The sequence below is a fragment of the Centropristis striata genome, chromosome 24, assembly GCF_030273125.1.
Source record: "Centropristis striata isolate RG_2023a ecotype Rhode Island chromosome 24, C.striata_1.0, whole genome shotgun sequence".
Taxonomy (NCBI): domain Eukaryota; kingdom Metazoa; phylum Chordata; class Actinopteri; order Perciformes; family Serranidae; genus Centropristis; species Centropristis striata.
Window position 1 is genome coordinate 21,935,586 of NC_081540.1, and position 26,145 is coordinate 21,961,730.

At 38.5% G+C, this 26,145-nt stretch overlaps 1 protein-coding gene across 6 annotated transcripts in view; it reads right to left on the reverse strand.

Moving 5' to 3' along the window:
- Window positions 1–26,145, reverse strand: part of tns1a (tensin 1a) — a 163,374-nt gene that overhangs the window by 87,149 nt on the left and 50,080 nt on the right. For all 6 annotated transcript variants that reach the window (XM_059327620.1, XM_059327624.1, XM_059327622.1 and 3 more), the window contains exon 3: window positions 21,164–21,201. In XM_059327620.1, the coding sequence (XP_059183603.1) occupies window positions 21,164–21,201 (38 nt within the window). The remainder of the gene's footprint in view (window positions 1–21,163; window positions 21,202–26,145) is intronic.

Sequence of the window (26,145 nt, forward strand, 5' to 3'; positions counted from 1 at the left end):
GTTGGTTATTGTTACCAGTTGGACCTTGTCCTTGTGTATACATGTGAGAGTCCTTTCGAACAACAACTTTGAGGTCATCATTTTGAATCTCTGGGTTAATAAAGTGAATGAGTTACAACACTTCCTGCTGCAGGTGCTACAGAGAAGTGTATAAAAGTGAAATTAAATTTCAGTTTTTCTTGAATCAAGGCAGCTGACACCCAACTAATCGACTTCTAAGAGGCAGATGAAGGTTCTGTTACCAGAAACCAGAAGCGAGTCGGCTCATGCTCCTTCTTTCCAGTGCCTCCACTACCTGGGGCTGCTGCTGACATTCATATATCAGTGTTGGCGGTCCCATTGGCCCCGGGGCCTCGTAGCAAGAGCATCTGCCTTTATTTACAGCTGACAGGAGGTGCTGTTCTGTGCGCTGTACTGTAGCATACGCCTGCAAATGTCCCGATTGTGACTCCCTCCAGTATTGATCTAAAGGTCAGGAGGGTATACTTGGAGTTTCAGCTGCTACTCTATGTTTACATCCAGAGAAACCACACTATTGGTCAGCTCCCAGCCACGAATGCTGATTTCCTTCCTCCAGGAGCATATTTGTGCATGTCAAAATTGGTTTGCAAGAAATCATACGCGAACATTGCTTGCGAATGTTGTTATCATATTACATATTTAGTGAGGCAGTCATGCGAGTAGATAGTCGGAGCAGCAGACTGAGAGAAAATACAGATCTGATCGCACAATCTTGCATTCCTTCAAACACCATGCCTCAGTGCAATTTTAAAAATCCTCACCACATCACCATGCAATAAAGAGCGAGAACAACAGCTACCCTGACTTCATCCTTATATGGTGGCTGCAGCTGGAAGCCAGACTAATACTGGCTTCACGTGGTTTTTACCAGCTCAGACGGATAAAAGTGTTGGAATCTCCGAGAGGCCCTGCCACACGCCTCAGCATCAGGCCAGGATAACACCTGAACTTCATCCGTCTGTAACTGTTTCTTAAAATAGGGATGGGGGTTTTAAAGGGGACCTACTATGGTAATTTTGAGGCTTGTTATTGTATTTTAGCTTTCTACAGGAACATGATTGTATACTTTAATGTTCAAAAAACGCATTATTCTTCTCATACTGTCCATCTAACTATACCTCTATTCACCCTATGACTGAAACACTCTGTTTTGGAGCCTGTCTCTTTAAGAAAAAAAGCCTGAAAAGGCCCAGTCTGCTCTGATTGGTCAGTGTTTCAAGGTCTTCTGCATCTGCGCTCTCTGCAACTCTGCACTGTCATTGCAGCCGGGGAATGAGAGTAACAACATCACTTTTTACCTTTATAGAGTATAGTTGTGACATAACAAACTCACAGAAAAGGCACAGTTTCTGAATACTTTTACTGACTATGTGAGTATTTATAATGCACATTAAAAGAATACTAGTACTCTACTATATTGCTAATGAAATTGCTGCAAGTAACGTTAGCTAACATTGCCATGCTAACTAGCCATTAGATGAGTTGGCTCCCCATGCAGCTACTGTAACTAACATTATGCTAGCAAATTCACTCATGGGGCTACCCAGCGTTGTTATCGGTGGTCAAAACAATCATACTCAAAGTATCTTTGAAAGTGTTTGACATTGTTCTAATTTTTTTATAGTTACTGTTCACATTAGCTTGTCATAGTAGCACATGGTACAAGTAAGCTCCCCGGGCCAGTAATGTGCTGCCCACTGCTCCTTGCAAAAAAGGATGAGTTAAATACAGAGGTTGAATTTCCCCATTGTGGGATTAATAAAGTAATTAATCTTAATCTTAATCTTAATCATGCCCACCCCTATTTCACAATCTATTAAATAATCCAGTTCAGATTGCTCAAAGAGGACAAAGGGGAAGAAAAAGAGAAACTAGCCTCTTTGTCTGATTGTTTTCCAGCGTTATCTGTCTTTCTCTTCAGCATTTGTACCATAGTAGGCAAATTTCTTGCAACTAAAGATTTGCAATAAAAGATCTTGACCTTTTCTTTGGCCTCTGAGTGAGTCTCCCCAATCACTTCCCAAAGTGACCAGCAGACCACAAAGAAAACTCTCCGACATGAAGAGAAAGCAAGTCGAAGTGGGTTTAGGCTTTTAAAACAGGGAGCTTATAATCTCATTGAGTCACGCGGGGCGTCTGGGAAGCCACTGAACTAGAACAAGGAGTCAAGCGAGCCACCGGGGGGCCCCTCTGCAATTTCAAGCCAGCCATGAGGCCTCATTAGGGGGCAAACAGAGGTGAGCTGTGGCGGGACGTTGTTGAATTACCCGCAGCAAAGGTCAAATGTCTCAGGTGAGTCTCGACAGCTTCACTGAGCTTCTCTCCTCTGTCTTGATCTCCCTCCCTTTCACAATGAGAGCTCGGATCAGCGAGAGCTTTAATGATTTCAGCAAAAGTGCTGCTCAAGGACTCAAGTGGGTTTATATGGAAATGGAGAGCGCAGAATATCAAAGCAGGACTCCTGAGCCCGGTCCACTGAGTTGAATCGTTGTATAATGAGTAAACGTGCTGCAGTTCAAGCGGGATAGTGATGAACTATTTTCTCTTCAGTCTCACACACTTCAAAGAGACTGGAACAAGATAACTGAGGGAGTATATGACTGACTTGCTCAGCAGCCATAGCATTTTTTGTTTGCATTTTGTCAAACAACAAGGGCTTACATGGTCAAGGCAATTCTACATTTGTGCTTTTTGCCTTATAAAAAAGTAATAGAACAGCTTTTTGCAGATGATATATACCTATTCTTTGATGTCTTGCTTGGGATACCACCATTGGGATACCATTTAAGTTATTTTCCTAAAAATTAAAGAAGTAGAAGTTGAGGTCTTTGTCCACTTTGTTGATGCTCCCAACTTGGGAAAGCTGCACTGTTTATACAGATTTATGCCCTTTTACCCTTGTGACTTAGCAATAATCACTCTGATCTCTGATCAGCCCAACTGATGGGAGAAAGCATGTTTGCCACTGTGCATAAATCATCTCATTGGCTCCAATAAATGAGCCTGCCATTGGTCCAACCACACTCAAAATTCCTCAAGCACTCCTCCTGCCCACACAAGAGCCACTGCCGCGCTGATGGCAGCTTGCCTGAGAAAGTAAATTCTTCACTTTCCAAACGGGGGCCAAATAAGGACTGAAGCTCAAACACCCCCTTTGGAGGGATTTATACATCGGCTGGGTTTCTGTTTAACTTGGAAGGCTAATAAATCCGCCGAGCGCTGTGATGCTGAAGAGCGTGCTCCTTTTCTGCTTTGACATTTTGACATAATGTCAAGTGTGTAACGTGCCATGTTCAACTGGGTGGCAGGGTGTCGCTGGCAAGAGTGCACTGGCGGTGTCGAGTGATGTAGACAGCGGCTGAATAATATCTGATGTAGAACTTAAAAAGAGTTGCTGTAAATCAAGTTGTAATAAAATAATGGCAACATTTTTGCAGAACGCTGCCAAAAAAGAATAATGTGTGGGAAAGTTTTACCACTGAAATGCTGTCTTTAATTTATAAGAGAGTCAATGCGTCATTATCCTTTAAAACAATCCAATCAAGGGTCTAAGCTATTTACTGGCTGTCTAAATTTGGAGGCAAACACTGTGAAACATGCTTTCCAGTCTGGGCTGACTAATGAAGGTCCAATTGCTATTTCAGGACTTTTGCACCCAAACAGGATGTAAATGGGCTGGTGTATACTCATGAAGTCTAAATAATTGTTTTCTTTAAAGCAGAACACACTGCCTGCCAGCTGTTTCCACTGACGTCCATCAACACCCAGTAGCGCAACACAAACAAGGCTTTTCCACAGCATGAAACCATCCAGTGACGGTAAAAAATGACAAGACCATGACTGGACGAAAAAGAAAAAAAGCTTTGAAGCACTCTGGAAGCTTCCTCTGTAACATGAAATCTACCAAGCAACAAAGTTCCCAGTGTTTTCATGAAGAATCCACCATCTAAATCTTGTGGATAACACAAGAAGGGAGTATATTTTTTCACATGAGAAAATCACTACCACATGGTTAACACACCATAAATAAGCATAAAAATCGGCCGACAGGCACAATCGTTTTCTTCGACCCTAAATGGTTCAGACAAAAGTATACCACAACATACAGGAGGTTATTTACAATTGGATTTATCATTGTGGATTGCCTTCTTATTCCAACTGTAGTGGGCTCAGATTTGTGTCCAACAAAGGCACTGACATTACTTCACCTCGAAACCGACATGCCGATGTCGGGTTTGAGGCCCAAAGGAACTCCATCAAGTGGACGCGAAAGAGGCCAAAGTCTATGGATCAGTGAGGAAGCAACTATTTGGTCATGGTCAAGCCACAGTGAGTGGTGAGCGGGCTTTGGCTTGGCTGCTTCACCCCTTGTACGGTTACAACCAAATCACTGCAAGCTACAGACGACAAAATACCCCATTAAACAAGGAAATGATGAATATCAGATGTGCAATTGCGGCTCACTTTGGACACAGGTTGGAAACCTCCAAATCTGAAAGCCCGCCTTGGAGTTTCATGCAAGAGGGATATGACCGCATAGCCTAAATGTTAGGACATTTGGCACTTTAAAATCACCTGAGTGGGTTTCCACTCGTGGGAAACACTTTGTGAGTTCAGTTTGTGAGCAATTATGTAACACTTCAAAGGCCAGGCTTCTGTTGAAGTTGAAAACAAGCATGTTTTCATCATTACTGGATGGAGCCAATGTTGGACGGTGCTGATGGGTCCGTTCCGGACACGATAGCCTATCAGTTCCTGGTTAATTAGGGGTGGCTGCAGGATGCTTTGTTCATTCCACCACTAATAGCACAATGAAGCCAAAATCAATAGTAAACAGGCAGAAAAGTGCAATAAAATGTAGGCTTTATAGAAAACAAGATGCTCAAAAGAATTTGTGAATGCTCTTTTGCTGCAATTACATCTATGAAAACCTCAATTGATTGTGCTTTTTTGTAGTAAAGTAAGTTTAAATCTGAGAACAGATTGTTTGTGTTACCTTGTATCGAAATGTCCTTTTAATCTGATCTTGCGTTTTAGTTTTTCCTTGCCAGCCTGTCACTTATTGACAGAAATAAGTTAGTCGGTAGGCTGAGCCTCTTCTAACTCTGCCTTGGCCTCTTGTGTGGTTGCATTTTAAATGCCATCCTCCCTGGTCACTACTGCTTTTATAACACTTCCCGGCACATACTTTGGAGCTGACGCAGCTGGAGGATCTTGCAGTTTTCACCAGCCACACTTTTTTTTGTTTGTGTGCTCTTCTCCTGAAACCTACAGTAAAATATCTAAGAATTCAATCTGAAAAACAAATGGGAAGCGTGACATAGGAAAACAAACATATCTGCACAAACATGTGAGAGGAATTTCTGTTTGGCAAGGTCAAAGTTGTCTACTTTGAATCTTTCAAGATGATTTTTTGCAATTTATGGTATGTTTTTTTCAACATATCTGTTAAGGCTGCCAAGGTTTTTACTCCTCTGATGTGTCAAAAGACGAACTGCCCTGAGGGAAGCGAGGTATATTATTAAGGGATGATAGAGACAGATGGAAGAGACAAATAGTTCAAGAGGGATGGATCTACAGGGAAAGCAGCCGTTCTATAAGCATCGCTCTTCGAAAAAGATTTTCATGTTGTGAAACTTGAGGGAGACATGAGTTCGGCCATGCCCTCAGCAGTTTAAGGCCGCATTCAGACTGCACGCTTCTCAAACCAGATCTTAAGGACAGACTGTTCACACTGTTACTTGAAAGTGATCAGATCAGATTTATGTGTCCAGATGGTGCCAACCAATATGCATTGGCAGCCAAAGATACAACTTAAGAGCCGGTTACTACGTGGCAACGCTGATGATGCAGCTTTCAAACTCGAAAAGCGTGAGCTAACTAGCTCGCTAAGGAGAGCATGTCTATGTTCCCCAGGTTCTATGTTCCCCTGGGGAACATAGGACCCTTTTTCCCCGCTTTTCCCAAAAAGGGTCCTATGTGCCCCAGTATGTATTGCTACAGGGGAACATAGGACCCTTTTTGGGAAAAACGGGGAACATAGGTCCCGGGGAACATAGGGATGACCCCCCGCTGACTAAGTAGCCCGCTAACTAACTCGCTAACTAGCCAACCACTAAATTAGTAAAATTTAAGAACTGAATGCATCATCCACTCTTGTCAGTGTTGGGCTCATTTCCTGTTAACAATGTAGAATAAACTTGGCAGAATTAGCAAGATAACTAGCTAGCTGTCTGCTAGTTAGCTTGCTATTTCCACCACGCTTTCATTCTAAACTCTTTATAGAAAATGAGGCCAACAGTGCTGCTCACAGTGGGAGTGCTCAACCTCACTAGCTGGCAGATTACTTTGCTACTTAAAAAAGTTAGCTAGCTGGCTAACTTTTTTTAATTACGGCTCAGTTGCCTGCAGTCTCTGGAGCTGCGTCTTCTCCAAACAAAAGTTGTCTGCTAAGGGTTGAGAGTGTGACCAAAGGACTGGGGGTTGTGCTAATTATATTCTCATTTGTGGTCTCATAAACAAACTAATTTATCAGTGCATTCATTGAGGCAGTTGCCTGCAAAGGGGTGGTGTCCGGGTTACTGTGCAGTGGTTTGGTGTGGTGTCCCGACTGAGATGTATCTGTATAAATCCAGTTGAAATCACATTTTAAACCATCTCTAAATGCGGTTTGGATCTAATTTTCTAAAATCATATTTTGTGTTGATTTTTGCTGTCCAGACTTAAAACGATGCATACATGATACAATCTGGATATGACAAAAAATGATTTAGGATGGCAGTGTGAACAATTTTAAAGACGGTTTCTCAGCAAGGTGGAGAAAGTTTTAGAGCTTTTTTTCTTTGAGACTTATAGTTTTAAATTTATGATGCAAAGGCAAAAACATCAGGTTCAAGGTTGTGTTATGTCTTGAAAGTGAAATTCAAAAAGTGCTCAAGAAAAATGTGTTGTAGGGTTAATTTTGGCACCGTAATAAAGCTGCATTCCTCCCTGTTGTTTTGACTCTTAAGTGGGAGACAGAACATACAAGCCTCGTGACCTCCTGACCGTTCATGTTTAACTGCCACCCTTGTGTTAGCCTAAGGTCAAAGGTGAGTGATTGCCATCATCAGTCTGCATCCTCTCTCAAAAGTGTCAGAAAGGAAAGTGTGAGAAAAAGGGAAAGGACGGCAGAGGAGAAAGACATTTCCTGCACACATTCTCCTTGACCAACTGCTCTACTTTATGTCTCGCAGTGCCGCGGCAGATGCGAGTTATACGCTGAGAGAGAAAACACGTGTTTGCCTGCTGTGTTGACCAGTTGCTCCGGGTCTCTCCCCGACTCTGCCGCCACAAATCACTTCTCGTCGGGTCATGAAAGGCTCCCGAGCCTCAAAACAGCAACTCAAATGAACTCTGTCTGTCCTTTTCCCATGGGAGAAACTTTCCCATGAGTGTGTGTCGGACTACATCCAAAACATGCAGAGTGAAGCACTTTGAAATGACATCCAGAAATCCCCTTTTGCTGCGGCTACAAAACTCCAGCAGCTTTTTTATGCACCAATAACACACAGCTTTTTCTGCAGAAAGAATGCAAAGAACTACAAATTCAGATACTTGACATGCAAAGCACGCAAACTACAGATGGCATACACTGCAAAAAAACCCATGCATCTGAAAATCTACTCTCCCAGATGTCTTACCTGCACGCCGGTGCCACTTTTTCTCACGCTCTCTCCCCCTCTGCCTTGTTTCTACCTCTGCATTCTCCCTGCCTTCAGACCCCCCTCCAGGAGAGAAACAGGGCAAGCGAGGGAGTACCAAATACAGACACTTTTCCTCCTCCTCCTCCGCCCCTCTCGCTCAAAACAACAGCAGTAATCCCAAACGCGTGCCAGAGAGCTACTGAACTCGATTCTGTGTATGTGTGTGTGCATGTGGATGTGTGTGCAGCCTCTGGACTGGACCAGGATACACTCTTTGTACTGCTGGCTTTGGTTCTTCCCCTCAACTGCCAAGAAATTTTGAAACACGCTATATAAGGCCAAGAAAGTGGCTTGGGGCTCCTTATGATTCCGGTACCCAAAACGAGAGAGCAAAAGCCGTCCGGGGGCAGACAGTAACTGTATCCCTCTGTATCCCTCCCTCCTGTCTGTCTATTCCTCTCTCTCTCTCTCTCTCTCTCTCCTCCCTCCTTCTCCTCATAGTCCTCTCTGGAGCTGTTGACACATGCTTGATAGAGTGAGTGAGAGGGAGAATGGGACTGATAGAGAGAGAATCACTTTTCTGTTCTTGTTTCTGCAAAATATCTCTTCCTTAATCTACGCTGTAAAAAAAAAAAACTTGTACGGTTCTTTCTTCATGATTCTATGTTTTTTAATTGCAAACAACAATAAAATTTAAAAAAAAAATGATAACTAAGAAAATAAAGACGAAATAAGAATAAAAACCAGCAGCTGTGGTTGCCAGAACTTTACGGTAATAAATACGGTGCAACTTTTTCTAATATTACGGTAAAAGGACTGTAAAGATTGCCATTTTATTCCATATTTTACCCTAAAATAAATCTGTCAAACGAAACACTGTTCTGCCATATAATTAACAAGAAAAATATCACTATCAATATAATAAATATAACAGTATATGTTTGTTAAAAGACATGGTGTTTAGTACATTTAACAACTAGAAATATAGTGTTTTTTACAAAAAACAGTTGCAAAAATTACAGTGATGGCTTGTAAATATATCACAGTACATTTTTGTTACAAAGACAGTGCCAGTATTGTATTAAAAAAATGTAAATAATACTGTTTTGGCTGATATATACATTTACAGTGTTTCATTGTTAATGAAACAGAATTAACCCATTTATCATTTTACGGTCTTTTACTGTCATGGTTTAACAGTTTTTCACCCTAAAATCTACAGACATATATTTATATGTCTTATGATTATATTTGCAGTAATTTTATTAGGGTTACTGATAATCCAAAGTGCATAAATGTCTTATCTTCACAATAATGTGAGCTACAGCATTGCATAGAACCTAAGAATAACAATGTATATTGAAATAAATAATTTATTTAGTATGCAACCAAGCAGTGCATGTTAACACAAAGTCCTCTTAGGTATTGTTAAAGGTAATGAATGCTATTAGACCACTTAACCTTTTAAAACAATCTGATCTACAATTTGACAAAAATGTCTAATTTTAACCCTTTAAATGCCAGTTTGTTTATACAATGCCACTGTTGTTATCTGGGATATGCCTGGTCAAAAATAACATTGATATTGATATTTTTTTTGGACTGTCCACAATAAGTCCAGTGGAAACCAGTAAAATAGCATTAATTTGCCCTGTAGAAAATGGCTCATGACTCAATCTGATTGAAAAAATAGTAAAAAGCCAGAGCTTTTTTTTTTTTTAAGCCAGGGCTCTAAATTTAAATCCTGATATAATAGAATGCATGGTTTTACGCTATAATGGTCATGGAATTCAACTTTATTTGGTTTAAATGGGTTTTAATGGGACATTTTTGTCCTTAAGGGTCAGAGTATTTGTACTTTGGCAGCACTGTTTATTATCCACTAATTATAAGAGCTTAGGCTGAACCTCTAAAAACAAAAAAACAAAAAACATGACACTAGAACCCGACCGATATTGGACTTTTGAGACTGATGCTGATACTGATTTTAGAGATGAAAGTTAATCGATAACTGATATTGTGGCTGATATAGGCATTTTGAGCTGGAATGGAAACAGATTTCATGTGGATTGTGCACCAATTTTTCCCTTTTTACTGTCTCAAACATAAAACTTTGTTAAATAATATTTAACACTGATATACATTATCATACATTATACAAACAACATATTGCATTGTCAACCAATATTACAAATGGGTTCTCATAGGTTTAAGAGGGAGGGTCGCTTATAAGCCTTTGGGCTTTTTGATCTTTCTTTATGATTGTATGTTTTTTAAGTGCAAACAACAATAAAACATTTTTATAACTTGAGAAAATAAATTTTTTTACAGTGAATATACACTGATATCAATAGGCCAATATCGGCCGATTATATCAGTCAACTGATATATCTGTCAGGTTCTACCTGATACCCTTGCCAAAATGTATGTCATATGCATTAACACATAAAAAATGAAAACCTAAAATAAAAAATCAGATACTATGTATAAGAATGCATATGGATGCTCATTCACTCCAGAGCAAAAACCTGCCAAAATACATATGAGGAAAATATTTGCCAGTGTCCCGTTGGGTTTAAAGCACTCGGGGTGAACTTAGCTCTTGACCTCCAGACGAGGACCGAGGTAAATTGGGCCATCAGTCATCTGCTAGCACCCGGTTATTAGGCCGCCCGTACAGTTTGTCTGCCAGCTCTATCTCCCGACTACCGCGCTGCATCTATACCACTGAAGGGCGTCGCTATGGAGACGTGCTGTGACGGCTCTTTGATGTGACGTGTTTGCGCCGGGGAAACAGACTTGCCTCTGTGAAGGGCTCGCCGAGGAATGAGGAGGCTTGGCTCCCGTGAGTGTGTGTGTGTGCACGTGTGTGTCTCATCATTTTCTCTCCCCCTCTCTTGTTCTACCTTCTTCACTTTCATGCTTGGATAGATACTCTCTTTTCCATGCCAACATTCTTGAACGCTCCTCTTCCCTGCTCCTGTGCACGTCTTACTGTGTGTTTGGGCTTGCTCCGTGCACTTTCTCTCTTTGGAAGATAAAGAAGATAACGAAGAAGGACCTTAGAAGGAAAAAGGACCACTGACAAGGAGTCATGGAAGCCCAAATAGCAAAAGTTACTTCTTTACTTTGATGACATCATCTTATACGTCTTTAATGCACAGTTTCACGTCTGTGCTTCTACTAATCAGAGTCAAACAACAGCATTGTTAAATTCATTGATTGAATGAAACCACTTAACCTTTTTATTGATGATTCTTTCTATATTTGCTATAAAGTTTTGCTGCTGTAACACTGAAAGTTTCTCTGTTGTGGGACAAATAAGCAAAAGTTACTTTTTTATGATGATGACATCATTTTATTCGTCTTTAATGCACAGTTTCACGTCTGTGCTTCTACTAATCAGAGTCTAACAACAGCATTGTTAAATTCAATGATTGAAATGAAACCACTTAACCTTTTTATTGATGATTCTTTCTATATTTGCTATAAAGTTTTGCTGCTGTAACACTGAAAGTGTCTCTGTTGTGGGACAAATAAGCAAAAGTTATTTTTTTATGATGATGACATCATTTTATTCGTCTTTAATGCACGGTTTCACGTCTGTCCTTCTACTAATCAGAGTCAAACAACAGCATTGTTAAATTCAATGATTGAAATGAAACCACTTAACCTTTTTTTGATGATTCTTTCTATATTTGCTATAAAGTTTTGCTGCTGTAATACTGAAAGTGTCTCTGTTGTGGGACAAATAAGCAAAAGTTATTTTTTTATGATGATGACATCATTTTATTCGTCTTTAATGCACGGTTTCACGTCTAACAAGTCAAACAACAGCATTGTTAAATTCATTGATTGAATGAAACCACTTAACCTTTTTATTGATGATTCTTTCTATATTTGCTATAAAGTTTTGCTGCTGTAATACTGAAAGTTTCTCTGTTGTGGGACAAATAAGCAAAAGTTACTTTTTTATGATGATGACATAATTTTATTCGTCTTTAATGCACGGTTTCACGTCTGTCCTTCTACTAATCAGAGTCAAACAGCAGTATTGTTAGATTTAACAATTAAAATTAAACCACTTAACATTTAAGAAAAATCGTATGTCCTAAAATTAGACAAAAAATGCCATTTTGTTTACATTAAACAAGCAATATTAACAATAAATATATAGTGTTCTTGTTTATTTTGCTTGTTTATTATTTAGTGTCATTTTATTGATGCTTCCTTCTATTTTTGCTATACACTTTTGCTTCTGTAACACTGAAAGTTTCTCTGTTGCGATTACAAACAATCAAAAGTAACTTCTTTAAGACGATGACATCATCTTATACGTCTTTAATGCACGGTTTCACGTCTGTCCTTCTACTAATCAGAGTCTAACTGCAGGTGGTGAAATGGGGTTGCACCGTGCTTCCTAAAATATTAAAGAGCTCCTGGGTTGCATTTCATGGAGCATGTCATTTGCCAGAGCTTTAATTAAAGGCCAGTTTTCACACATCCGCACATGTTAGGATGTGGATTAAAATGTTAGGGTGCAAGCATTAACAAGCTCAAAACACTTGACCTCAAAATACTGCAGTGCATGAGGGCCCGGCTTAGCTCCATTCCGGCTTAGTTTGGAATGTGCAAAGTGTGAGACAAACAAATGAGCTTTAAAGTCACTTTGTAGCAGTAAAAGTCTTCAGTTGCAGGTAGAGACCCTGAGAGTTTTATATCAGTATCCCCTCCTTCTTCTAAAATGCTTAGCTGTTTCTTGCACATCACTGCTCGTGTTATGTAAGCTGCGAGTGAGCTCAGCTTGACAGAAAGGGATTTTGGGCTACTAGAGATGAAACGGGACCATCTGAGTCTCCTCGCGGCAGTAATATCCCCTGGATTTTCTTTTGCATGACAAAGGAACTATTAAGTGTGCTAAAAATAGAACTTCAGCATGTGACTGGGTTGCCAAATCTTCTTTTTAAGCTTTAAGACAAGGATGTACTTTTATTAGATTGAGGCTTTTAACAGGTTTGGTGGAAACCTGTTCATTTGGGTATTAACACAGTAATTGGACGGTATCATAGATTGGTTTTCCATTTTTATGACAAGATACTCAAGGACCTTTCATAATTGTGGTGATTCATAATATTTGAAAAACCTTTTTTATTGGATATTTTATGTCGTCATTGACTGCTGAGGGGTTGCAAGTCATCCAGAACTGCTTTAGTTACAACCCTAGATCCAAAAAGTTGGGACACTATAAAACCTAAATTCAAACAGAATTGATCAAATTTAGAATGGGCGTATATAGATATATTTATATACAGAAAACTTGTAAGAGTATTATGCTCGAAGAACAAAGTGTTAAGTATAAATGTCCTTTGGTTTAAATGTCTCTCACTCTCTGTTATTTTATTCTTGGACTGCGACTGTGACTCACTTCCTTGTCCTACTGTTTCACCCCTGGTGCTGCTCCAAGATCTGTGAACATCTACAACCAGAGGAAGTGGAAAAGTCTGATAACAGGAGCACTTTGTTCAGCTCCAGCTGACAGCAGCGATAAGTAAACAAGTCGTGAGATTTTTTTAATTTACTTGCTGAACTAAATCTTGTTGAAAACACTGAGTGGCAGGGTGGTAGCAGATAGACATGGTCCCTAAACCCAGAAAAGAACCTGGGTTAAATGTCAGCTATTCCCTGCCTGCTCCAGCTTTTGCCTGCTGACCTTCACTATTATTATTAGCTCAGAATCACTGAATTTCCCCTCGGGGAGGAATAAAGTAATTTTGATAAAGTAATTTTGAATAAAACTGATTGTGAATGGCATCTTTTTGTAGTAGGAAACCTGCTGGGGAAACTTTGAAACATTTACAATACCCAGCCCAAAGTATGACCACTTTAGATTTGCTTTATTTTCAAACCACACCTGCTTTATGCACCTTTTCTAGTACTTTTGGTGTTTTGGGTAGCCAGTAGAGGCCAGACGATACGATTTTATCCCGATACTTGAGTCACAATGCGATATTATAGCGATTTTAAGCATTTTGCGATATGGTGAGTATTGTGATAAAATATATTGCGATTTAACTGATTAACTGCATTTTGTGTCCACAAAATTACATTCAATCAAGAATTGTTTTGTCAAAAAATAACAAATTATTTTCTATTCATCTCAAACTATCTATTCAGTCAAACTGAACTGATATCAAACGTATATGGACGACAACAACTGCAGCATTTTCTCAAACTTTTCCTCAACTTTAAGCTTCACTTCCCTTAATTTTTTTGAATGAAACATCAAAAAATAGCCTAACTTACCAGCGCCATTTTCGACAACTTCCTGACATAAAATCGGGAAAAACAAAAAACGGCGAAAATACTGATGGCCCATCGGCGTTAAATATTGATACTTAGCAGCCATGAGTCGATATAATAACGCCACGCGAATTATTGCGATACTATGCTGTATCGATTTTTTCCCCCCACCTCTAGTAGCCAGCAGGGGGGCAGCTGTGGCTCAGTTGGTAGAGCGGGTTGCCCACCGATCGGAGGGTTGGTGGTTCGATCCCTGACCATGCCAGCCTACATGTTGAAGTATCCTTGAGCAAGATACTGAACCCCAAATTGCTCCCGATGCGTTCATCGGTGTGTGAATGAATTCCCAATGGTGGCAGGCGGCACCGTTTAGGGTAGCCTCTGCCACCAGTATGAATGTGTGGGTGAATGGGTGAATGAGCGCAGTCTGTGGTGTAAAGAGCTTTGAGTGGTTGCAAAGTACTATATATAATATATATAATATATATAGTGCAATATAAGTACCATGTCATGTCATCAACACGACTCTTTATGGTTGCGGTGCACAACCTAACAAGGCTCATTTCTTCCTCTCGAAACCTTTTAAGCTAAACGAAACAGAAATGACTGAACTGCATTTATCTTGCATTGCAGTAGAACTTTTTGAAGTTTTCCAAACAAATTTGTCTTGCGGCTGAGGTAGAGTTGCAGCAGAAAGACATACGGCATGTCAGACAGGACCGCATTGTATTTTTCTTTAAACACGAACATGTAAACAGTATTTTATAAAACGCAGCCAAGGAAGGACAAAAACAACCTTCAGCATTGTTGTTTACATAAAGAATATCCAAACTTCTTGCGCTCTCATTCCTCTTGTCCAACCCCATCATTCCTCTCCGGCCCTACCTTCCCTTGCCAAACCTCGCCTGTGTCTTCCAACCCGCCAGCCCATCGAACAGCACAAACCACTGCAGAGGCATTCCAGGAGGCTCCTCCAAGACATGGCAGGGATAAATCATAAGGAATAATGAGGGCTTGTTTCCATGGAGAGTGAGAGAGAACAGAGAGCTTACAGACGCTGCGCTAACCAGTCAACACAAGAAAACACACATGCTTGCACACCCCATGAAATATTGGGTGGATCTGTTTGCATATTATTGTTGCAACTGTGCCAAAATGGAACCCTAAATCCAGACAATGGAGTGGGTTGATCTACATGTGACCCTGAATTAATTAACCCATAAAACAGTATGATACATTCAGGAACTAGAGTGGCCTTTGCATCAAACTATATGGGATTTGCATAAAGTGGGCATGTCAAGGAAGACTGAAAATGACCATATCAGCTTTTCCCTTGCGAAAAATTTGCTTAACTTTGGAGCATGTTTTTCCCGAATCTGGTTGGATAATCTCAATGGATAGTCAACTATGAAATATGTGATTTGATGTGAGGAAACAGATGCCCCACATGGTTTTACTTCCTCTTCAGTTTTCAGGATTGTTCCTGCAGTTCAGGACGCAAACAATGTTCTTTGTGACTGTTTTGGAAGATAAATGCTTGAATGTGAATGATAAAATACACTAAGTGATGCAAATGCATCAGGATTCAATTGCATCTCGCAGTGAGGGTTCAGATTGCAACCAACTGGATTTCCCACCTGCACAAAGTGTGCAGAGAACCTACAATGGCCTTCAGGTAGCATAAAAAACAAAAGGCCCCTAGACGGTTTGGTTTGTCCTTTCTGGGATACTGTAGAAACATGGCAGATTCAGTTACATATGTAGATAGGAAGTGCTCAATACAAGCCAACAAAAACACAAAAAAACTATTTTTAGTTTAGAAAAAACACTTATTATGGTTATTATAATCAATTTCTGCTCATATATTCACCTGCCCATATCAGCTTTTCCCTTGCTAAAAATTTGCTTAACTTTGGAGCATGTTTTTTCTGAATCTGGTTGGATAATCTCGATGGATCGAGTTTTATATAATACCAATATCTAATCTGTAGCACTAATACCCATGGCTGCTTCTACAAGGAAAAATTCAGCTGTACCGCAAATGGGCCGTGGGAACGATGTTCTAATATGAAGTCTTTTTCATCCAATTTATTCCACCAAAGTTTTCCACTACAGCTTAAAACGTCTGAGAGAATCCACAGCAGGTATGAGGACCCAGCCGAACCCCTGTCTAACAGAGAGCAACTGTCTCTAACCCACAACTTGGGTGTCCAGCCACATTTGGGGTAGTATCCAGGCCACAAGACCCCTGTCCCAACAAGCCTCAAGTTTAACATAGACAACCATAACAACTACATTGAGGTCAACAAGTCTGCCTTCTATATGCCGCAGGACGAGAACGCATCCATCGCCGAGTTAGAACGTCCTCAGGGCTCCAATAACAGGCATCCACACAGAGATGGTTGCGGTCGGACAGAAAGGAAAACAGAGAATGAAGGGTAGTTGCCAGAAGCGATTAACTGTTCTTCTTCATCAAGGCACATTAGTGGACATCTGTCTTTTAGATGTTCTGCAAAGACATTTTCATAAGCCTTAAAACGTAATGATCGAACCGCATGTGGTTGCAGATTTTCAGAGAAAGGGAAACAAATCACTAATCGTTCCAATGACAGCAAGATTAAAGGGACGTTGGCAAAAATGTTTTATGGACTTAAAAGGTGCAATCAGTCAGATTCTTTTACTGTGAGAATGAAATGAAGATCACAGTTTCAGAGACTCCGTTCCCACAGTTTCCCTTTGAAGCAACTGGTTACAAGACAGTATGTAATCAAAGTGTTAGCAAATGAAAAAGTAGCAGTATTATTACAATATGTACCAGGGGTACAGTGTTTTGTTTTTAAGGCAATTTCACTTTGTGGCCAAACCAGGTAATTACTCCTTCCGGGTCATGAAATGCATAAGGGCACAAAAAGACTTCAGTTTCCCAGGAAAAACTGCCCATATTAAAATAATTTTGTCGTAAAAATTGTAAGGTTCACTAATAGTCGAATCAAGATTGATTTCCTTTCCTTTATTCATGGGAATGAGCACAAAACTGAGCGGTTGAGAGGCGGGAAAAACATACAAAATGTACAGATTGAGGTAATTTTTTACATGGCAGATTAATTTTTTGGCCTTCATGCACCACTGAGCAACTTTCATAGGAATGAACAGGGTCCCGCCTCCAAAGTTGCTTTTTAGTTCCATGCTTTTCACATGCTACATAAATACTTTTTCGAATTACTTTCATATTGGTTTACATTTTGTACATTTACTGTCATGTTCCATAGTATTTCCTCTAATGTTTGTTCTTTACAAGATGGTCCATAATATTTCAAACACAGTAGTAAAGTGGAAAAGTTCAAAGACGACAATACACAGTGCACCGTTGTAACAACTTGGCAATAAAAACGTAGTCCCACCCTAAAACATACCCCGCTTTATCGTCTATTTTACTCCAAATAGGACCATAATTTAAAAATTGAGCATCATGCTTCATTGAAGAAGACTTGAAACTAGTAATTGAGACCATGAATGTATTATTTGATTGTTTACTAAGGTTATAAATCAAGATAGAAGTAGGGTAATTTTCCTGTTGACTTTCATACAATTGGACTCCTTAAACCAGTAGAGTCGCCCCCTGATGGCCATTAGAAAGAATGCAAGTTAAGGCAACACCATAGGTTGTCACTTTGTCAGAATTCAGCTAAATATATTCACTCTAATAACTATTAGAATCATCTTTGAAAAATGCATGTCTAATTTATGTGTAACTAATTCATGTAAACTCCTACTCAGGTTGTTAAAACTAGAATATTCTCACAAATAATGCATGCATTCAATGAATATATAATGATTAAAAAATATTAAAAACCTTTTTTTTCTCTCCTTCCTGAATTACAGTACAATAAAACTTGTGCAAAAGGTCAAAAATATAAACAAATTAAATGCATTAAGTGATATTGGGTATAGTGCAGACACTTTATATAAATAAATTACACATATATTGCCTCACATCATATGTTTAAAACATTTACCTTCATCACACACTCATTAAAATCAGAATAGGCTCCATTAAAATGCCATAAAAACACAGAGACGCTGCATAAAACGTAATAACACTAAAGCATTCAAACAACTGTCTTTTAATGTCCTGGTTACTATACGGCATGAAAAGGGAAGTTGCGGCAGCTTGAAATAATAAACACATAAAATGAAATCAATGCAGTGCAGCAGTTATCTTCACGTCTGGTGAACTGCAAACCGCTGGCGACAAACTCATTGTGCTTCATGACAAATTTACTGTTGGAGGTCAGCGAGGAGTCAGTTGAAGAAAGCATCGCCGTCTGCCTAAATCCACACTCGTATTTGCAGAAAGACTTTATTTTTCCGTACTTTTACGGCCTGAAACAATGAGCTTCCCACTGCCACACTGGGTCCTGTTTATTTTTATTCGAGGGTCATTTCACTGGATGAAGCCAATGCAAATGTTTGGTCCCAAGTAAACCAATTTAGGGATTAACACATTGGCAAATAAGGATTAGGGAAATCCTGCCAAAAGCTTTAATTTTTAACCAAATTAACTAAATTCTATCGCACTATCAGCACCATTTTCTCCTCTCAGACATACACCTCTTGCTTCAAAACATTTCCCGTCCAATGTCCGTCACCACCAGAATGAATGACTCATGACTCCTGATTATTCCCCCAATTGCCACCACAAATGGCTTCGCCTGGTTTTAGAGGTATTTGGCCGATTTTTCCTCTGATGTTTTGGGAACACACAGCTTTTGTTCCTATAGTAATATTTGGGTTGAGCGATGGTTTTTGGGGGATGTTTTTGGGGAAAGGGAGAGGAGGTAAGAATCAGGGCAGACTGGAGAGGAAAAGAGCCGAGAAACATTTCAACATTTCTCCCCACCAGTCACAACTAAAACCACTAAGAATAGCCTTGTTACGCTTTTCCCCTCCGCCCTTTTCCTCCCTTCTCTCCGTCATTCATTCCTCCCTTCCTTCCTTTTCATTTACTCTCACCATGCATTCTTCCCTTTTCCACTGCAGATTGGCATCAAAATGTGGTGAGTGTGACTGTGAAGAGGTAGAACTGTGGAATATGTGATTCGATGTGAGGAAACAGAGACGATGCCCCACATGGTTTTACTTCCTCTTCAGTTTGCAGGATTGTTCCTGCAGTTCAGGATGCAAACAATGTTCTTTGTGACTGTTTTGGAAAATAAATGCTTGAATGTGAATGATAAAATACACTAAGTGATGCAAATGTATCAGGAGGGTGCAGATTGCAACCAACTGGATATCCCAGCTGCAGAAAGTGTGCAGAGAACCTACAATGGCCTTCAGGTAGCATAAAAAACAAAAGGCCCCTAGACGGTTTGGTTTGTCCTTTCTGGGCTACTGTAGAAACATGGCAGTGCAACATTCAGTTGCATATGTAGATAGGAAGGGCTCAATATAAGCTAACACAAACACAAAAAAACAATTTTAGTTTAGAAAAAACACTTATTATGGATATTATAATCAATTTCTGCTCATATATTTCCCTGGATTCAACACACTGGAGCTTTAAAGAAAACACATGTTGCTTCAGGTACCAGGATGATGTATGTTTTTTTTTTTTTTCAACCATAGTAACCGTTTATTCGCCATATACGTCCATATATGCGCGTATATGCCCGGACACACCCGTATCTACCCCTACATGCCCCTTTATAACCCTACATGCTGGTATATAACCCTACATGCCCATATACGCCTGTACATGCCAGCATATCACCCTACATGCCCGTTTATAACCCTACATGGCCGTATACAAACCTACATGCCCATATATGCCCGTACATGCCAGCATATAACCCTACATGCCCATATATAACCCTACATGCCCGTATATAAACCTACGTGCCCGTTTATACCCATATATGCCCTACATTTCTATGTATAAACCTACATGCCCGTATATAACCCTACATGCCTGTATATAACCCTACATGCCCGTATATAACCCTACATGCCTGTATATAACCCTATATGCCCGTATATAACTCTACATGCCCGTTTGTGCCCATATATGCCCTACATGTCTATGTATAAACCTACATGCCCGTATATAACCCTACATGCCTGTATATAACCCTATATGCCCGTATATAACCCTATATGCCCGCATATAACCCTACATGCCCGTATATAAACCTACATGCCTGTATATAACCCTATATGCCCGTATATAACCCTATATGCCCGTATATAACCCTACATGCCCGTATATAACCCTACATGCCCGTATATAACCCTACATGCCTGTATATAACCCTACATGCCCGTATATAACCCTACATGCCCGTATATAACCCTACATGCCCGCATATAACCCTACATGCCCGTATATAAACCTACATGCCCGTATATAAACCTATATGCCCATATATGCCCGTATATAACCCTACATGCCCGTATATAAACCTACATGCCCGATTATGCCCATATATGCCCTCCATGCCAGTATATGCCTGTATATGCCCCTACATGCCAGTATATAACCCTATATGCCTGTATATGCCTGCTTTGTCTTGTTGATAATATTAAAAATGCAAGGCCTTTCATAAGTGCACCAGACTCTGTCACCATTGTGTTAACTCCACATTTATTTCAATTAAAATCTTCAACATTATTTCTTTACATCTGGATTCATATATAAATGTTTCTCAATAAGTACATGAACTCTTCAATAAAAGTACATGAAACTTCAATAGAGCCGCCTGAAATATCCTGCTACTTGCCACACATCTCTGTGTCTTTTATTATCTAATTTCAATAGAAATATGAAATACATACCAGTTATCAAGGTCAGGTTTTACCCAAAGCATGTTAAATGTGTATTAACAACTCTGGTTATGCAAAAGTTGGGACGCTGTGTCAAACAGAATGCATCAAATTCAGAATTCAGTATGCATATTTACAAAAATCTAAATTTTATCAGTAAACTAAAAGGAATTTGCAAATGATCACATTCTGTTTTATTTAGACTTCATCCCAACTTTTTGGGATTCGTTTCGGATATGCATTGCATGCATGAGTATTGACGGGCACATTTTGCATATGGGTGTGCTTCAGTAATGATATCAAGTTATAACTCATAAATAATAAAGGGGTTTTCTTACCTTGACTTCACATTTTTTATGGCAGGACAACCGGCACGCTGGAAGAAAAGAGATAAACTTTAGTGCAGACCTAGACCCACTAAACCAGGGGTATCAAACTCTGGCCCGTGGGCCAAATTTGGCCCGCAGTGTAATTTTATTTGGCCCGCGAGGCAATACCAAATTATTATCTTATTATTGTACTATAAAAGCTGACCTGCCGGTATTATACAGCGCATTTACCGCTAATACTAGATTTATTATTGTTATTTTATTTTTAAATGTATTAACCTGTTGAAAAGTTTATTTTGATATTTAAATCAGAAGGATGCAAATAGAAAAGAGGCATACGATTTTTATTTAATTTTTATTTAATAAATTAATGACATTGATGTGTTTTTTATTTGAAATTTGATTTTGCATGTCTGTACTATTTAGTTATATATTGTATGTTTATAAGCGTTGCTGGTTCCATATTTAATGTTGAAGCAAAACATGTTTGGTATATATTAAAAGGTTTATTTGTTCAATGTTGGCCCGCGATTTTATTCAAGTTTTACATTTTGGCCCATTGTGTATTTGAGTTTGACAGTAAAGATACACACACAGTTTTCTCAAGAGATCAATGCATGTAAGAGCAAACATCCATTTTTTAGAAACAGAAGGATTCACTTTTATGGACGGGAAACCCCTTGATTTTTCTGTCTCAATAGATCAGAGAATAAATGTCAAAGCAGCAGGTATGTTGCTCTGAAATGTAGCATTTAAAAATGTCAGCCTTTGGCTCCAGAATGGCTGTTTGCTGCTGAATGTGCTGCAAAGGAAACAAGGTCAGTCCCATCCTGCTGCTAACATGCTGAGGTGCTGCCCCCTAGTGGCCACATAGAGCAAACATCCAAACATGCATCTGTTCATTGGTTTGCATTTCACATTTTGAGCCTAAATATATTTACATAGAGGCCCCAAACGACTGGATGCTTCAGAATTAGTTAAATATTTATGCCAACCCAAGACTCAGACATGAAACGAGCATGCTTTGATGTCTGGGCAGGTATGACCTTTGACCCCCACACCTGTCAACTTAGGTGGTCCCCAGGTGGTGTGAGCATTTCTAATGTGTGAGCAAAAAGTGATGTAAGTGGTGTATGAATGTTCTGGGTGGTCTCACTCAGAAACAAAGTGTTAGGAAAACACTCTTTGGTTAATTAAGGTAAACCTGTAATCGTGATAAATGGATTACTTTGCCTTGTGTGTGTGAAACGTTGATTGGTAATTATTTGGAGATGGTGAGAGTTAAGAGGTTGTTTTTCCATGCAGTTAGAGAGGCAGCTGTGTATTTTTTTTAGCATAGGAATAATACATGAAATAACCTAGAAATAGTAGAAATAGTCTTATTATTAGCATCTTATCAACTTTAAATCACAACTGTATGGTTTAAACTTGTTTTATTTTGTTAGCTTTTATCTGTTTTACCTACATTTTATTGTTTATATTAAATACTTATTTTAATTCAAATTCTTGTATACATGTATTCATATATAAATATATATTATGTTACATTTTTATTTACTAATATTTTATTTGATTTACTAAGTAATATATTTATATTATCTTTTATTATGTTGTTATTTTTATATTTTATATGATATCTTTATATTTATATTATCAAATCAATCAAATAGCCTTTATTGTCATTATATAGGCAACTATACAACAAAAATGAAAGTGCCACTGCATAAGGTGCATAGCTATGACAATCATAACACAAAACAACATGAGTAAAATATTTAAAAATACCGAGCTAAACAAGGACAAAAACAAGAAAAAGGACATGTGATGTAATAAATAAGTATAAAATATTAGTGTATATAACATGTCCTTTTATTAAATATTCAAAGTTGTTGTTGTTTTCAATCTGTACAGCACTTTGAATTACACTGGATTTGTTTGAAAGGTGCTATATAAATCAAATTTGATTGATTGATTGATTGATAGAAATTATTCCAAAACATGCTTTAATATTGCAAAACTGCTCCATCTAAATCACAAAATTCCTGAAAGTTAAGCAGAAATAGAAGCGAGGAGTCTAAAGAAAGATATAACTGATGTATTCACATATAACATGAATTCCAGATTTTCAGAATAAAGGTGCATTCAGGCTCAATGGCTATGGTTGCAAGGTTGCAATTAGCAACCATATTGAGAAATTGGCAACAAAGAGTCAGGAATTGAACCATGCAATGCTTTACATTGGCAAAAACGACATAAAAGTACAAACTAAAAATATTTTCTGGGTTAACTGTAACAAGGTTTTTGTATATTTATGTCAGATTTTCATAATTAAGCTGATGAATAACTGCATGGTATTTAAATTACTCAGAATGTGATGCAACCACATTTTGCCAACCAAGAGCTGAGTCCTGGACGCCACTTTTAAAGGTTAATGTTGAGCCCTGAATGCATTATTAAATTCTTCAGCATATTCTTTGGTCCCTTTCTATTTGTGCAAATAACTGCTGAGGTTTCATTATAAGTTGCCTTAAATTTCCATGCAGGCACCAGGGGCCATCATTATCATCATGCGGCTTTATACACTGTTAATGAGTCCCACTTATCCACAGGAGGTGCATCTCAGAAAAGAGCAAAGGAATGCATGCAAGTAAATAAACTGCAGCCACGAAGATGTGGATATATTTGGTGTTTTTAATCCTTTCCAGGTGATCAGAAGAAAGCAAACAAATATACGTGCAGACTTTTTGACTAGCAAACACTTTGGTGATCAAAGCTCAAGTGACGCATCGATTAAAAGAAAGACTTAAAGGTACAATATGCAACTTTTTTCTGTGTTATGTATTTTGTTGATTTGTATACACATCATCCCAAATGTTTATATTTCATACATTGACCTTCTATCAAGTTTTAAGCCACGTTTTTTCAATACACTTCGTAGATCTTGGGGAGCTTAACTCTATATTTTTTTAAGGATTTCAGTCATTGACTGAGAGACCTTTTGCAGCAGAAAAAAATAAATAAAGTGCATTTAAAAAAAATGGTTTTAAATTTTGGGAAATGTGCTTACTTATTATCCGGTGTTGGTAGTGAGATGAGAATATTAATAGCACTAATATCTGTCCATAAGGCTACGGCCAGCAGCTGGTTAGCTTAGCTTAGCATAAAGAATGGAAACAGAGATTAACAGTCGTTTAAAAACTTTTTCTTTTGTTCAATTGTGTACAAAAACAGTAGTTTGACAACAATAATTACGTGCTTGGCAGGATGTAGGGAGTTTTCTGTGCCTACTGTTCGGCATGTTTTAATCAAATTATTAAAAAAAAACGAGTTGATCAAATAAACCAGGTTTATTTTAGTTATTTCAACTGAAGTTTATTTGGTTCCATCATGCAAATTCAACATAGTTAAAGGAATGGTTTTACATTTTGGGAAATGTGCTTACTTATTTTCTGGTGTTGGTAGTGAGATGAGAATAATAATACCACTAATATCTGTCCCTAAGGCTACGGCCAGCAGCTGGTTAGCTTAGCTTAGCATTAAGACTGGACACAGAGATTAACAGTCATTTAAAAACTTTTTCTTTTGTTCAATTGTGTACAAAAACAGTAGTATGACAACAATAATTATGCGCTTGGCAGGAAGTAGTAACTTCTTGGAGTTTTCTGTGCCTACTGTTCAGCATGTTTTAATCAATAGCCAAATTATCAAAAAAACAACAACGAGTTGACCAAATAAACCAGGTTTATTTTACTTATTTTAACTAAAGTGTATTTGGTTCCATCATGCAAATTCAACACAGTTAATAAGGCAACCTATGTCGGGTAAACTATTTTGGATTTGCTTTATGGAACCTAATCAACTGCAAATGACTCAGACCCATGACTCAGCCTGGCTTATTTGTTAAACTCGCTTTGTGGAACAGGTCCCAGGTGATTAAAACCGGTAAAAACACTGGATAAGGTAGTTCTAGGTCAAAAATGAGTGTTTCTCTGATGCTGCTTGGCTGACACATTTTCTCAGCTTGTTTATCTTACATCCTAAGATCAAGATGTTTGGTTAAAATAGTTCAAAATGGGGCTTGAAACAAGATTAATAGTCAGTTTATGACTATTTTTTCTGGCCGAAAACCTCGACCTCAACAAAGGGTGGAAGCGGATTGTAATCAGTGGTGGAAGAAGTATTCAGATCTTTTACTTAAGTAAAAGTACTAATACCACACTGTGAAATTACTCCACGAAAGTAAAAGTCCTGCATTCAAAACTTACTTAAGTAAAAGTACAAAAGTATCAGCATCAAAATATACGCAAAATATCAAAAGTAAGTACTCGATAAGCAGTATGGCCTTACTGTGATTGTTTTATATATTCCAAATATAGTTTTTACTCAAGGTAGGGCCCATTTAAAGTACTTAAAATACTGTTATGAGGTTTAATTTTAAAAAATGTCTAATCACTTTAAATGTATCATGTTTTTTATGTTAAATCTCGACCTGAAAAGTAACTGAAACTGTCAGCTAAATGTAGTATTTGCCTCAAAATGTAGTGAAGTAGAAGTATAAAGTTACATTTAATGGACATACTCAAGTAAAGTACAAGTACCTCAAAATTGTACTTAAGTACTAGTACTTGAGTAAATGTACTTAGTTACATTCCACCACTGATTGTAACCTTAGTTAGAATTCTGGATTACTCTGGGTTTGACAATTGTTTAAAAACATTACGTCGTTTTTGGACATTTTGATGAAAAGTTACACATTGTACCTTTAAGGGCACGAACAATAAATCAGACCTTGGCTGGGATAGACCCCATCTATACTGAGGTGAAAATGTTATTTAACGTGTTTTTTTGTTAAATCTCGGTCTGAAAAGTAACTAAAGCTAATTGTAGCTAAATGTAGCGGAGTAAAAAGTACAATATTTACCTCAAAATGTAGTGTAGTATAAGTAGAAAGTTACATTAAATGGAAATACTCAAGTAAAGTACAAGTACCT